Consider the following 16,326-nt stretch of genomic DNA (forward strand, 5'->3'; position numbering starts at 1 on the left):
TTTTAGAGTAAAAAGACAAATGTGGGGAAGAATGAAGGACAAAATAAGTATCTCCCACCCCTCACGTACTTCTAGCTCTATTTCTTCATATCTTCTCTTTCTCAAGAAATTTGAGATGGTTTAGTGAATTTCAAAAGAATATATTTTAGGAGAAGTTTAGGCTTTACTCAGTGGTGTGCTGGTAAGGGTCTCACAACTGGATCTTGGGGTTGAGGGTTGCCCTGATTTGTAGTGTTTGCCAATTTCTGTGGTGTAAATGCTTCTGCCATAACTGATTTCAAGCTTCCAAGATGAAGTCATTGAGCATAGCTAAGTGCTCTGGGGAGTCAGTGTGAGCTAGTTCTAGCACACCACAGGTTGTATGTGATTATCTTTGCTGCCAAACTGCTTGATCCTAAATGGAAGCTCTTTCTATTTAACAATATTATACTCTAATAAATGAAGTGAAAGATTATAGCCAAAATTCTAAACAGATAACCCTAAAATGAAGTTTATGTAGGGAGATAGTGATTTATTCTGTAGTATATAGCAAGTAATGTCATCTGTGTGTGTGTATGTTACATATCATTACATGTGTTTGCATTTGCATGTAATTTGATTCAATGCTTTATTTATACAAAATTTAAAACATACAAGGCATGTTTTTTGAGAACATAAAAATAAACCTTTAAATATTTTTTTATTTGTGGTATTTTGGAATGTCTTGTCTTTACTTTCAGAGGGATATGGAATGTCCCATACATGGCTAATGTGTACTTAATTAAGGGAAAGACGCTTCGTTCAGAGATGAATGAAAGGAACTATTTTGTTCGTGATAAATTGGATCCTGATATGGCTCTGTGCCGAAATGCTAGAGAAATGGTAGGGTATACAATGATGGCTTGCATGAATGTTCTTATAAAATGGCTTGCTTTACCAGTTGATGTGTCATTGTGTTTTGATGTCCCTTTTCTTTCTAATTTGTAAGTACTTGCCAATTTTTTTGGTTCCATGTTGAAAAATTGGGAGCTGTTATGGAGATAATTTGTGAACATTTACCTGTAGAAATAGCTTGGAAAGTATTAGGTTCCGTGCTTAGGCTAATTCATAAGCAACAGAAAGATTTCAGTCATAAACATGGATTTGTAACAAATCCATGGATTTGTTATAAATCAGTTACAAATGCTTAAATATAAAGCATTTTTAACCAACTGAACCACCCAGGTGCCCATTAAATCAGTTTGCATTTTTAGGAATTCATCTTCACTTCCATATGAAATTTCATAGTGGAAAACTGACCTAGGGTGAAATAATCATTTACACATTTAAGAAGAACAGACTTTTGTTCTGAAATCAATGTCAGTTCTCTTTATTATTATAAACTGCACACTCCTCAAGGCAGTTCTTTACCACTAAACTGAGAGAGGGATTGGGATATGTAGTATATTTCATCTGTGTGAAAAGTAATGATACATTGCTATTCTACAAATGTACTTTCATTTTAAAACTTCAGTGATTATAGAAAATAGTCTGTTTTTCAAAATGTGTAAATGTTTCAAAACATGTTTCTATGATTTTCTATTTTAGAAGTGATTGGGTTATTTTACTCAAATTTATATAAGCAGATGTGATTTGGGGAAAAATCAGAAAAGTTGGCAAGTATTTCTTTCTAGTTTAATAAGGCATGTATTGTTTGAGTATATTTGTTTTTTCCCACAAACCTGTGTGCATTGTTATATCGAGTATCTTCAGTACTTGTGATTGTAATTTGTGCTCATGTTCTGCTAATTTGACTCAACAGCGCATCCTGGAATGGCCTCTCTTACACATTTTTTCCTTTGTCTTAATTTTGTGTCTAATGACAATTCTACTAAGGAATGAGCTTGGATTTATGTTTGACCAAAAAAAGGGGGGGGGGGGCTGGAGTTGTTTCTTTGTGTGCGCTATAAGCTTTGCTTGTTATGCATGTTGTCTATGAAGGACATTTCAGAATGTCAGCTTTTGATCAAGGGCTGCTAATGTTATTTACCTAAGATTACCTGAGAGAGTGTGGGTGTGCAGGTCAACTTACCCAATGCTTCTCTTCATTTTAGACTTTACAAAGGGAAAAAGACTCCCCTACTCCGGAAACATTCCAAATGCTCAGCCCCCCAAAGGTGTTATTTTTATTTATTTTTATTTGTTTTTGTTTATTTAATTAATATTAAATATGGTATATTGCCTACCAGTAAAGTTTCTTTAAGAGTCTTCTTTCCATTTAGCCCGGTAAAATGTTGGTATTCATTGGTTCTTAATTTGTATATGTGTGTATGTTTTGTGTGTTGGAGTATCATAATTGTGATATTCAACTCTTAGTTCTTTGGGCCGATTCATATTTTGTGATTGATGAATGAGAAAGTTAAACCCAAGTCCCTTTTACTAGTTTTTCTAGTTTTTTTTTGTTTTGTTTTTTTTTTAAGGGGAAGAAAACATAGGAGTAAGTATAAAGTACATCTTGACTACAATGAGATTGGGGTACTCTTCATTATTTTTATATTTTATTAATAACTAACCCTTTTATCATTAAAACAGGTACAAAAAGAAACAAACTTACCATAGTGGTGTTTGCCACATTTATTTGGTCTGGGGCAAGGGAATGAGACTGGTTTTCTTTAGCTGCCTTTAATGAATAAGTAATTTCTATGTTCAGTTTTTAAACGTAAGGACAATAAAAAGAATGACATAGTCTGATGAAATAATACTGACATTTGAATTCTTGTTTAAAAATATGACATTTTCTTTGAAAGGGAAAGAAGCCAAAAGAGGTACAATTCATTGCACTTTGGTGTCTCAAAAATATTTCTGCTTTCAAACAGGATTTTTTTCCCTCGATGTCTACATCTAGGATCAAAGAGAAAGGGACAAAAACAGTCGTTCTTCCTCTTCTTTTTTTCAGTTGAGTGTCAGTGCTATCAATTAGTTTTATGTGGTGTCTGAATCCATAATTAATAAAAATGTTATTTCTTTTATTTTAAATCATGCATGTTTTATATGAAAAATAAAAATGCATGTTTAGGAATGAAAGATGAAAGTTGAAATTAATATCTCATTTATATTTTTCCTATGGTTAAGTTTATTTTCTTGTATTTTCCTGTAAGATTGTTAATACTGTTATTCTTTGGCACATAGGGTGTGTTTATGTACATTTCTAATAGACATGAATTTGGAAGACTTTTATCAACTGCTAATTACAATACTTCCCATTATAACAATGACCTCTGGCAGATTTTTGAAAATCCTGTGGTAAGTATTTCATACTCAACTTCATTCATTTCTTCTTTTCCTATAACTCTAAATGGATATCAGTTGGGTTAATAATATGAAAATGTGGTAAGAGGCTTTAAAAAGTTTTAAAGTTTAAAAAGCAGCTTAAGAAATATAATTAATTGTGCTTTTTAAAAATAAAATAATTTAAAATATTATTATTTATATTATTCTTTAAAAGATACAATTATATTTCTTGACTGAGAATTTTAAATTTTTAAAAAATTTTTCTTTTTTTTAAACTTTTTGTAATAATTTATTCTTTTGTCTTTCCCAAGAATTTTTTTAAAAGATTTTATTTGTTTATTTGACAGAGAGAGATCACAAGTAGACAGAGAGGCAGGCAAAGAGAGAGAGGGAGAAGCAGGCTCCCCACTGAACAGAGAGCCCAATGCGGGGCTCCATTTTAGGACCTGAGATCATGATCTGAGCCGAAGGCAGAGACTTAACCCACTGAGCCACCCAGGCACCCCCCAAGAATTTTTTTTTTTTAATTAAGACATATATTAGATGTGGGTAAAAGAATTATCAGTTTCTATGGTTTTTCTCAGTACTTGTTTTATATATTCAAAAGCATTATAAAATTTTTAATTGTAATTTCAGAAAAACTGTTTACAAATAGCTCACATATGACAATATTATGTTTTGATTTTCAAGAAGAGAATTCAAGAAGTTAGTATGGGAACATACATTTTATTTTATCATTTTATTTATTTTTTTATAACAAGTTTGTGAATGTATGCCAAAGACAGCCAGAGAAGATTGCAGAGTAAGGGGATTCAGCATATATCGAAAGTCTGAGGTTGAAGAAATTATTACCTTCTAACTCTAAAATTATTTCATATCTTAAAGATTTGAATCGTGTAAGAATTCACTCCTTTTTTTGTTTTACGGGAGCCAAATAAATTTGGAACATGTATTCAAGTGAAAATACTCTCTTTAGTAATCATCTCTGTAATGCTACTGTTCATGGTTTTCCCCTTGTCCATAGTAAAAATTTTAAATTACAAGGACTCTAGCCACCTGATCAGAATTGTCTTTTATTTTGTAGGAATAGTTGACATCCAGGAATAGTAAATTTAGTGCTCTCTGAAGACTCTCTTCAATAGAAAAAGAATGTCTTCTGATATTTTTGTATTTTAAAAGTATTTTCATTTCACCTTAGCTATATATCTTAATCTTTCACAGGAGTGTAATTAAAAAGAGGCTTTTTAAAATGGTGAGGATGGGATTACATATTTTACTTTGGCACTGAGTCTCTTGGTTATTTTGAGGAATAGAATTATTTCTTGGGTAATATTAGTTCCTGAAAAAATGTCCCAAATTATATCCTGAATTGTAGACATTTGTGTCAGAATTCATATCTTTGGAGAATATGAAAGAAAAACATCAGAAGTAAATAGGAACTGCTTTTCTTTCCATGGATTCGTTTTGTTTTGTTAAATTAGCCTGATGGATAATGCCTCCTGAGGGATGTCCCATAGCAAACCATTTGACGATTGTCCTATTATCAGAATTTCTTTTTTTTTTTTTTTTTAATTTATTTATTTGACAGCGAGAGAGAGAGATCACAGGCAGGCAGAGAGAGAGGGAGAAAGGGAAGCAGGCTCCCTGCCGAGCAGAGAGCCCGATGCGGGACTCGATCCCAGGACCCTGAGATCATGACCTGAGCCGAAGGCAGCGGCCTAACCCACTGAGCCACCCAGGCGCCCCTATTATCAGAATTTCTAAGCAATGAGTAAAGTCATAGTTTGTTTAATGATACTTTAAAGGTAGCCTAAAATGAGAAGTTAATGCCTTACTGTAAGATCTTAGGGATTTTTTTTCCTTCTACTTCAAAAAATCAATAATGATGCATAGGAAAAAAATACTTAAAGATTCTGAAATGTTATGAATGACTTTTTTCTAATTTCCCACCATATTCTGGAATCAGAAAATAACCACTATTAAAGGGATTAATGAGATAATGCAATAATTTGATTCTTATAATTATATACTATGTATAAATTAAATGTACTAAAGAATTAGAAGATAACTTTGGTTCTTTCATATTAAAAATATCTGCATATAGGCAAAGATGTGCAAAACTAAGAATGGTGTATAAATTATCAGGGCCTCTCTGAAATCTGATCTCAAAAGATGTATTTCAGACACATATTTTCTGCAACATATTTTGTTTGGAATTATTTTGAGTCTATACCTCAGTTCTTCCATCCTGGCTCCCTTTGTACTTGGTAAAGAGAAAATTAAAAGTTTGTTAAACATGTCTAAATACATTTAAGAAGATATCTTTCTGGATACTAAATCACTCCATATTTTCATATATACCCTCTAAATATGTGGTTTTTAAATTAAACACTTGACCAAGGAAAAGGATTCCTTAGCCGATGTTGACAAAAACCGAGATATCTTAGTATGTGGTTCAGGTGTCATGTATCAAAGAAAAGAATCAGGTTCCTAAATTAGCATGAAGAGAAGCTATTTCTCAATGTATGGTTCTATATCTTAATTTCAGTAATTAAAAGAAATGAAAATGTTAGTAATCCATGATCATTCCTTGATACATATTAAAAGCTGAAGTGAAGAGAAAATTTTGAAATAATATTTAAAATCAAAATTATTTTAGAGTAATTCACCACTAAAGTATATATATGTAAGACCTTAGTTTGTTAATTTGCTAATTTTATTAGTATTTGTTGATAGGATTTTGTTATCATTAACTTTTAAGCACATATTTACCTATCCCTGTGTATATGCATAAAATACAGTATGTAAATCTAATAGCTGTAAGATTACTCAGGTTTTAAAATCTTGAAGTATAACTTCATAAATAAAAATTTGATTTTCATAGAAGGATGTGAACAAATGCAGACTCAGACTATGTTTAAAAAACATGAACTGTGATTTCTGAAAATTCCTTTTTTGTCTAGTACATGTACCATTTATAAATTGAGCAATTTCTAAAATGCATCATCTTTGGGTTTTCTATTACTTATAAAAAGGTATTTGCTTTAATCTGTGCAATTAATTTTTTTTGGTAGGACTGGAAGGAGAAGTATATAAACCGTGATTATTCAAAGATTTTCACCGAAAACATAGTTGAACAGGTTTGTATTAATAATTGTATTAATAATTACTATGCTATTTAAGGCACTTTTGCCTTGTTTTCCAGAAGGGAACAATATTAATGCAATATGGCTTTAGCAAAGGATGTTGTGAAAGTAAAACCATTTTTGTTTTTGTGATGGTTGTGAAACCATCATGTGTAAAAATCATGTGGCTTAATTACAAATGTTATAGCCTTAAGGGTCATGTAGTTGTAAAAATGTAGAACATGGAATTGAACAATAATTTTAAGATCTTGCCCTTTTTGGGGGATGCTTCCAAATGTTGTATTTGTCTCAAACCACAGAAAATAAAGAATCCTTGGCAAATCTCTGGTGTAGGCTTCATTCATTAAGTTTATCTTTGAAAGAAATTGAACTTCAGGAGTCTTTTTTCAAAGATACTTTAAAAAAAAAATGAACTCTAAATGTTCCAAACTGTTGCTAATAGCTTATTTCAGAGAATGTAAGGCATCTTTGATTCTGAGATGCTGTTATTTTGTGTACTATGAGAAAGAATAAGGATACTGCCATTTAAACTAGGACACAAAATTGTCTAGTCATTTAGAAATTTTTTATTTTATACATATTGGAAGAGCTAATTTAGACTTATTAAGGTATAGATGTTATCACATGTCATAGAGCCTTGTATACAAAATAACTTTCATTTCAATGGCAAATTGTAGTATAAATTATTTAGAAAACATTTCAAAGGGCAAATCAACTCAAGTGCAACACGAGGTACATGGGTGTGCATATGTGTACACACACAGATGTACCCGTACACACAAGGTAAGGCAGACTGTAGCATTACAGCTGTATCAGTGGCTGCCTGGTCAAATGTGAGACTAGGATCTGTCTTGATTTTACAGATGTAGAATGCAAAAAAAGAAAAAAGTCTTAGCATTAAAGAAAAGCTACTATTATTTATAACAGTAATGTCAGTAATATTGGCCAAACCTCTTAAAAAGGCATCTGAGATGAATATTGAATATTCCATCCTGTTACTTTTGAAATGCCATTTATTACTTAAGAGACAGAAATATTATTCTCTTCATGATGATGCCTTGTTTTATAGCCTTGTCCCGATGTCTTTTGGTTTCCCATCTTTTCTGAAAAAGCCTGTGACGAATTGGTGGAAGAAATGGAGCATTATGGCCAGTGGTCTGGGGGGAAACATCATGTAAGTGGTAATTTCACACAAAGAACTATAATGTGTATATGGGATAGATGCAGGGGTAGATGTATTTAGACAGAGGGGATATACCTGTTTTGTCATGTATCTCTGACTCTTGGACCTAAATGCAAGGCTGACAAGGCTGTAAGGAGAACTCTGATAGCATTTAATCTGTCTGGCCTCAGGTTGTCCTTTATGTATGTAATTACACTGGATGGTTTCTAAAGGTCAGTGTTTCCAGGCTGGAATGGTAAGGTAATTTATGTCTATTGTGTGGTATTGGTCTTCTCCAGGGCCACTTCCTATTCTCTCCATTTTCACAGTGAGCTATAGTGAAAGTACTGAGACAAAGTTTATCTGGTTGACTGCCAAAGCTTTTTGTGGGTGGGTAAACATTGGTAGAAAAAATCTGTTTGAGTGCCATTGGTGTGATTCAGTTTTGCATTTATATTCAGTATCAAAGGCTTGGCAGGAAGTATTGCTGGTTTTGTTTCAGTGTGTTTCTTTTCCTCAGAGTATCCACAGATGCCTGCATGTTCCTTAACAATACCAAGGAATTCTAGGGGAATACTCTGGAATATTACTGCCTCTGCTCAACTTCATATTCTAGCTAGTCAATTGACCAGAGAGACAGAAGGTCAAAGTATGAGGAAGAACTTGAAGTCAGCAAGTTGTAGGATAATAAAAAGCAATCATGGAAGGAATTTGGGTATCATAAAATTGAAGTGGGGAACATAGCAGGGAAAGCTTGTTTTCAGTGGTAGGGGATTCAAAGGGCAGACAAGCAGAATCTTTGTTGGCCAAGTAGCTTAGACTGCCTGAAGGGTTACTGTAAAAAACCAAGTTTTTAGGAGGCATGGGAGGGCTTTAGAAATATGTTTTATTTACTTTATAGTCAGACCGCCCATATATATTAAGTGAAAAAGGAGTCTACTGACTCTGCCCAACTTTGCTTCATCATTGATACATTTGCAATGCCATGTTATATAACATTTATATATATTATTTTGCTAGTTTTGCAATTAAAGCAGATGGTACACCATAATTGAACAATTGTTATTTTTATTGTCTGTTATGATCTTGTGGTTGAAAAAAAAAATCCAAGGTAATATAAATGTGAATTGCATGTGGACCACACTTTATGACATCATTAATGCTGTTTCTAGGATAGCCGTATATCTGGTGGTTATGAAAATGTCCCAACCGATGATATCCACATGAAGCAAATTGATCTGGAGAATGTATGGCTTCATTTTATCCGGGAGTTTATTGCGCCCGTTACACTGAAGGTCTTTGCAGGTTATTACACGAAGGTAGTTATCTTCCCATTCCCCCCGTCTACCTCCTATTCGTTTTTACACAAATGTGCTATTTTATATTTTTATTGATAAACAAATCCATTGGTTTACTTTGCTCTTTTAGGGGTTTGCACTATTGAATTTTGTAGTAAAATACTCCCCTGAAAGACAGCGCTCTCTTCGTCCTCATCATGATGCTTCTACATTTACTATCAACATTGCACTCAATAATGTGGGAGAAGATTTTCAGGTAATTACGGCTTTGATTTTTGACATTTTGAAATCATAAATTTACGTTCACGAGAAGGCCTTTGTCTTTTTTTTTTTTTTTTAGATTCTGGTTAGGTGGGCATAATTTGAATTTTCCCAAAGATTAAAAATTAAACATAATAAGCTGATACATTTATTTGTTCCATCTCTTTTAGGGAGGCGGATGCAAATTTCTAAGGTACAATTGCTCTATTGAATCACCCAGAAAAGGCTGGAGTTTCATGCATCCAGGGAGACTCACACATTTGCATGAAGGACTTCCTGTTAAAAATGGAACAAGATACATTGCAGTGTCATTTATAGACCCCTAAGTTATTTGCTTCTCATTGAATTGAATTTTCTTTTGGACTGGACGAACATGTCTTTGAAGTTGTGCTTGAGAAGATGAGAGGAATATTTAAATAACTTCAATAGAACAACTTCACTTTGGGCCAAACATTTGAAAAACTTTTTTTGTAAAAAATTGTTTGATATTTTTTAATGTCTGCTCTGAGCCTTAAAACACAGATTGAAGAAGAAAAGAAAGAAAAAGTAAAAACAAATATTTATTTCTATGCCTTACTGTCTCTGAGAATAACGACAGTATTCTGGATTTGTGTTTCAATTGATAAAATACTCATCTATAAATGTACAAGTGACAAGAGACATGGTATTTTATTATAAAAAAAGCATGGGAAGGATTTTATTTATTAACATATGAGCAAAGTGAATATAAGTGAAAATTGGCGATTTTTAAAACATTGGAAAACTGGAGTTATAACTGAATTTGTATGCAACTAATTGTGTAAGTACTTTTTTGATGACCTATACAGGTACCTTTTACAGTAGTTACTGAAGGAATACAAAGAACAGTAAATATTACACAACGTTTTTCTTCAAGAAACTTGGTACAGAATACAACTGAGGTTTAGAACCAGTTGAAAACATTATTTAGATTGTTAGACAGATTTTTTTTTTGTTACATTTGTATTAAAAATCAAACCCTATATTCCTTCAGATTAATTTTCCAAGGTGGATTATATTGAGTAGGTATTAGATTTAGGAAAGTTTTCAAGCCTTTCCATTTTGTAAATTATATCAAATATAAACTTAAGATCACCAAGTGTCCTTAAGTCAAAACAGGCTTTTGATTTTAATTCTAGAAAATAATGAAGAAAAAGAAAATTTCACAAGATTAGTAGTAGCATTTTATAATTTTTTAAAAAACTTTGTTAAGTACTTGAATTTTATATCAGGAAAATAAAGTTGGTGAGCCTTTCTTCTTCTCTTTGCCCCTTGTCTCCCTCATTATTCTTTTTTTAGAGAAGGTTATTTACCTTTTTGTCTTTCCAGCATAGTCTCCACTTTGTCCTTCCTACTCTTTTTGTTACATTTTCTTAATCCCGTTTTTAAAAAAAATTCCCCAGCACAAAAAATTTGTGACTTGGTTTTTCACCATTTCTCTGAGTGAGGTTTAAATATACTTATTATAGCTACTGTTTTTAATTTAAAGGTTAAACTTGAAAAAAGTTCTAAGTCATGGTGCCAAAATTCATTTTTCTAACACTATGTGTTAGAAAATTATGAAAAATAAAATAATTTAAAATAAGTTTCTGTTGGTCTCTTTATTACTGGTGATTTATCTTTAGAAGAGAATGTATGATGGGAGTGTCCTAAAAGAGTATCTAGATGTAATAAGCTATGATTTTTTCATTTTGATTGGTATATTTACTAATATTATGACTTAATGAAAACTCTACTTATTGAATTATGAATTGAATTGTAATATCTTCGGTCTCATAATGACTAGGGATTGATCTAGTCTATTTTACAAGTGAAGAAATCGAGACAAAACATTCATTCAATACATATTTATCTATTCAGTGATGTATTTGTTTATTTATTTATTGACTCTTCAGATCACTTTTATTAGGGGGATGATTTTATGTTTAACTAGCCAGCATATAGTACATCATTAGTTTTTGATGTAGTGTTCACCGATTGATTACCTGCGTGTAACACCCAGTGCACATCATGACGCGTCCCCTCCTTAATACCCATAATCCAGTCACTCCATCCCTCCACTTCCCTCCCTTCTGTAAGCCTCAGTTTGTTTCCCAGAGCCCAGAGTCTCTCATGGCTTGTCTCCCTTTCTGATTTCTTCCCATTCAGTTTTTCCTCCATTCCCCTGTGGTCCTCCACACTATTCCTTATGTTCCACATATGAGTGAAACCATATGATAATTGTCTTTCTCTCCTTATTTCATTTAGCATAATACCCTCCAGTTCCATCCATGTCGATGCAAATGGTAGGTATTCAACCTTTCTGACAGATAAGTAATATTCCATTGTATTTTATGTATTCAGTGGTGTTTTACAAGTCCTTACTATGGGCCATGCAATGTTCCAAGCACTGAGCAGTTGTTCCAAGCACAAGATTATGATTACTGGATGATTGACTTAGGAAATAAGGAAGTTGGGTTCTATCTCTTTTCTCTTCTTTGGTGGCACTTAATACTCAAAGTTAATTCCTATAGCCCATCAACTTTGTTGAAGAGACATGTTATTATTTTTGAATTACATTTCTATACTTCAAGGATGGTATTCTAAATATGTAACAACTGGTATGTCATGGATGTCAGCCAATCAGAGCAGACTCTAGTTATAAAAAAACAGTGCAAGCCAGCATAATAATACAGCATAAACCTTGTATACCTAAGAAGAAAGACATCTGCTCGATCCTCGTTCTTTTCAGTTGTGGTTCATATCTGTGGCAACCTATAGTAACTATTTTAATCTCATGTTTTGTTTTCAGAAATTGGATCAAGGCAGTCAATAGCATTTTCTATCTTCCCTCTTGTCCCAGTCTTCCTGAAATGATATGAAATTTTAAAAAGAACAATTCATTATTAGTGAGGGAAAGTGTGAAAAATTCCCATAGGTAGACCAGCAAATTGGAAAGATGTAAAATAGGTAGGATTGGATGTATGGAGAACTCAGCTCTGGCAACCACCTATCTGTTCTCCTGTTTCTATTAGTTCATTTTTTTTTAGATTGTGCATGTACGTGATAGGTAGTCTCTGTCTTTCTCTGACTTATTTCACTTGGTATAATGCCCCCAAGTCTTGTCCATGCTGTCACAAATGGTAATATTTCCTTCCTTTTTAAGATTGAATAATATTCCCTTGCATATATACCACATTTAAAAAAATCTATTCATCCACCTGTGAACACTTGTTTCCATGTCTTGGCTGTTATAGATCATGCTGCTACAGCGAACATGAGGGTACAGGTTGATTTTTGAGATAATGATTTTCTTTCAGATACACTCCCAGAAATGGAATTGCTAGATCATACCCTTGCTGTTTTTAGTGTTTTGTGGAACTGAAATCTTTTACTGTGGATATATATTTGTATATTAATTGTTAAATATAAAGAAAAAACAGTAGAAAGAAAAGGGGAAAATTCCTATAACTAATTTAATTTGAATAAGTGGAAGTATATTGATGTCCATAGTAACTATTTGAAGTGTATTGATGTCAATAGTAACTATTTGTGTTTACGGGTACATGTTTGTGTCTGTGTGTGTGTGTATATATATGTATTCCCAGAGAGCTTTAAATGCTTATATTGGTGGCTTTTTTCCTAATTCTGAGTATGCATAAGAATTAATGTGAATATTTTTCCTTAATACAGATGCTTTAGTAGTAGTCTAGTATATTAATTTTCTTGATCCTGCTACATTTTTGAAAAATACTAATAATTTACTTGTGTTAGTAAATTACTGAAGAGATCAAATACCCCTCTACAGCATTAAAATAAGGAAAACTATTACCATATGAATTCAGTCCATTCTGTCCATCCTAATGGCAGAATCTTTTTATATATTCCTTCACTCCCATTTTCTTGTCTGACATCGGCACTTATTAATTTCTCTGCTTGCTAAGCCCTACAGTCCATCTTATATGACATTTTTGGGGCCTGTCATTTATTTGGAATATGGAGTAGTCTATTCAACAGATCTCTTCAAGTTGCAGGAAAAGCCAGATAAAATTTTTAGTCACAGCCGAAAGTCAGTCTCAGCAAATAGCCCTCTTTGACTAGATGTTGACTATTTTGGGAAATTAAAGTGTTTAAGACTTCATGAAAGCAGTCTTTGTCAAAGAGCACATTTTTCCTGTGGTCTTTCAGAATAGCAAGGTACAAACTTCTTTAAGAATAACTCTTTCTTAAGAAGAAGCCCTTGGGGTGAAAAAAGGGGAAAATGTATAAAACTCTTTAAAGATAGCAATGAATTTTGGATGAAATTTGAAGAGAAATGCAAATAAGTAGTGAAAAGAGTAGAAAACTACATGTAGACATGCTTTAACAAGCAAAGTACGATGTAGCTTAATTATTCTAATAAAAGGAACTAGAAAAATTGGAAAGATGAATATACATCTTTCTAGGGATGTGAGGACTTTCTAAATCTAAATTTTTCTTGACAGCTTTTTTAAAAAGATTAAATTATATCTTTGTATCGTTGTTAATATATTAAAATAGGTTAGAATATACTCATGTGGGGGGCTTCTGGGGGCTCCGTCAATTAAGCTGTTACCTTCCGCTCCAGGACCTTGTCTGGCCCCTTGCTCAGTGGGGAGTTTGCTTCTCTCTCTTCCTCGCTGCTCCCCCTGGTTGTGGCCTCTCGCTTGTGCTCACTTGCTCTCTCTCTCAAATAAAGAAAATCTTAAAAACAAACAAACAAACAAACACAAAAAACACTTCATGTGAAAATAGTTTCTTCGCTGATTTTTGAGGTGGTGGTGCTTGCTTCTTTACTAAATCAAGTAACATTATTTTGGCATGCTGTTTTGTCTCTACTGAAAAATCGTTAACTGAGAAATCTGAATATAATCTTTTGAAAATTGGAAAGGAATTTTGACCTATTTAACAATACAAAACACACAATCAACTTAAAAGAAGTTTTAACAGATGATATGGAGAGATCATGCATGCCATATATAACATAAAGAAAATATGGTCTCTTTCAAATCATCCTTACCCCAAAGTAACTACGGGTTGGCCCTTGAACAATGCAGAGGTTATGGGCACCCAGACCACCCTCCTACCATCACTCCCTGCACCGTCAAAAATACGTGTGTAACTTTTGACTCCTCTCAAATTTATTAATAGCCTCCTGTTGATTGGAAGCCTTACTGATAATATAAAGTCCAACACGTGCTTTTTGTTACATGTATTATGTACTATATTCTTACAATAGGTAAGCTAAAGAAAATCTAAAAAATGTTATTAAGAGAATCGTAAGGAAAAGAAAATACATTTACAGTACGGTATGGAAAAAAACCTCACCAAGTGTATGCGTGCAGTTCAAACCTGTGTTGTTCAAGGGTCAACTATATTAGATTACAAAAAAAGAATTAAGGGATAGAAAAGGAGAAAAAAATTTCATGTAGATTTGTGATGAGGAATGAACTTATTTGTGCTTAGTAATTTTAAAAGTCTTTTTTTTTAATTAATTTATTTTCAGCGTAACAGTACTCATTGTTTTTGCACCACACCCAGTGCTCCATGCAATACGTGCCCTCTCTATTACCCTCCACCTGGTTCCCCAACCTCCCACCCCCCCCGCCCCTTCAAAACCCTCAGGTTGTTTTTCAGAGTCCATAGTCTCTCATGGTTCATCTCCCCTTCCAATTTCCCACAACTCCCTTCTCCTCTCCATCTCCCCATGTCCTCCATGTTCTTTGTTATGCTCCACAAATAAGTGAAACCATATGATACTTGACTCTCTCTGCTTGATTTATTTCGCTCAGCATAATCTCTTCCAGTCCCGTCCATGTTGCTACAAAAGTTGGGTATTCATCCTTTCTGATGGAGGCATAATACTCCATCGTGTATATGGACCACATCTTCTTTATCCATTCGTCCGTTGAAGGGCATCTTGGTTCTTTCCACAGTTTGGCGACTGTGGCCATTGCTGCTATAAACATTGGGGTATAGATGGCTCTTCTTAAAGTCTTTTTAAAAGACATTTTTCTTAACACTGATTTAATTTCAGTAACTTTTAAAAATGCAGTGTGAAATGGTGGCAAGAATCCTTAAAGAAATCACGTCGTTATATATAATTTTACACCTACAAAGGAGAATTTTGCGTTTGAAAAAAGCTCAATAACTCCCGAGTGAGAAATGGACAAATTACAGTGTGATTTTCCTTTGCTGAGCATTAGAGATTGGATAATTGATTAATTGAAAATATATGCATATTTGAAACATGAGATTAGCTTATTAAACTTTGCTTTATTAAATTATTTTTATCTGTCTTTATGTATTTTATAAATCTTGCCAAATTGTGACATCACAGCCCCATCTTGTGGTCAATGTAGATAACTAGTAGAGTCCAAAATTGATACAAAAAGCAGGAACCTTAATTTTTTTTATACTTTCAAATTTTTTCTTAAAGGCTAATATAAATAAAAATGATAACATTGGATGATTTGGGGGGAAGTTCTTATTTATTTTGGTAATATAGTACAATATTTTAAAGAGAATTAGATATCTTATTCTGAAATAAAGGATAGCCAGCATTATTTTCAGTTAGTACTGAGGAAATAATTTGTTTTCTATTTTTTTAAGATTTTGTTTATCTATTTGAGAAAGAGAGAATGCATGTGTGAGAGAGAGTGTGCATGAGCAAGGGAAGGGAGTCGGAGAGGAGGGGGAGGAGCGGAGGGAGAAGCAGATTACCTGGGGTTCAAGTAGGCGCTCAAGGGGGTGGTCCTCCAGGAGTGGGGGGCTAGATCCCAGGACAATGGGATCATGACCTGAGCCAAAGGCAGATGCTTAATTCTCTGAGCCACCCAAGCGCCCCTATTTGTTTTCTATTTTTTTAACCTACTTTGTAAACTGCTAATCTACGTTCACTATGGAATATGGGCCTAGATGAATAATAAAATCAGTGTAGAAACGATCAGACTCAACTACAGCTGCTACAGTAGTTGGTTTTGAGTAGACAAAATACCTTACATTAGAACAGTTCCAGGGAGTTTAATTGTAAATGTAAATACATTTTTAAAAACTTCATGGTAGGCAAAGATAAATCACAATGATTTTCTTTTCTTTATAATCAGCAAAGGGCTAGTAAGGGCTGCAATGGGGACAGAATTTGAGTGATTCAGACAAACTGTGAAAGTTAATAATCTCTGTTTTGGCTTTTTGA

General features: G+C 33.3%; 1 protein-coding gene across 2 annotated transcripts in view; it reads left to right on the forward strand.

Moving 5' to 3' along the window:
- Positions 1-10,926, forward strand: part of PLOD2 (procollagen-lysine,2-oxoglutarate 5-dioxygenase 2) — a 96,766-nt gene extending 85,840 nt beyond the window's left edge. Inside the window, exons 13-20 of one of the 2 annotated variants that reach the window (XM_046002161.1) lie at positions 720-861; positions 2,073-2,135; positions 3,148-3,261; positions 6,324-6,389; positions 7,465-7,569; positions 8,730-8,876; positions 8,986-9,111; positions 9,287-10,926. In XM_046002161.1, coding sequence (XP_045858117.1) covers positions 720-861; positions 2,073-2,135; positions 3,148-3,261; positions 6,324-6,389; positions 7,465-7,569; positions 8,730-8,876; positions 8,986-9,111; positions 9,287-9,442 — 919 coding nt within the window. In that variant the 3' untranslated portion in view covers positions 9,443-10,926. The remainder of the gene's footprint in view (positions 1-719; positions 862-2,072; positions 2,136-3,147; positions 3,262-6,323; positions 6,390-7,464; positions 7,570-8,729; positions 8,877-8,985; positions 9,112-9,286) is intronic. The other variant, XM_046002162.1, reaches the window with a different exon arrangement.
- Positions 10,927-16,326: the final 5,400 nt, after the last annotated feature.

Source organism: Meles meles, chromosome 4 (genome assembly GCF_922984935.1).
Source record: "Meles meles chromosome 4, mMelMel3.1 paternal haplotype, whole genome shotgun sequence".
NCBI lineage: Eukaryota > Metazoa > Chordata > Mammalia > Carnivora > Mustelidae > Meles > Meles meles.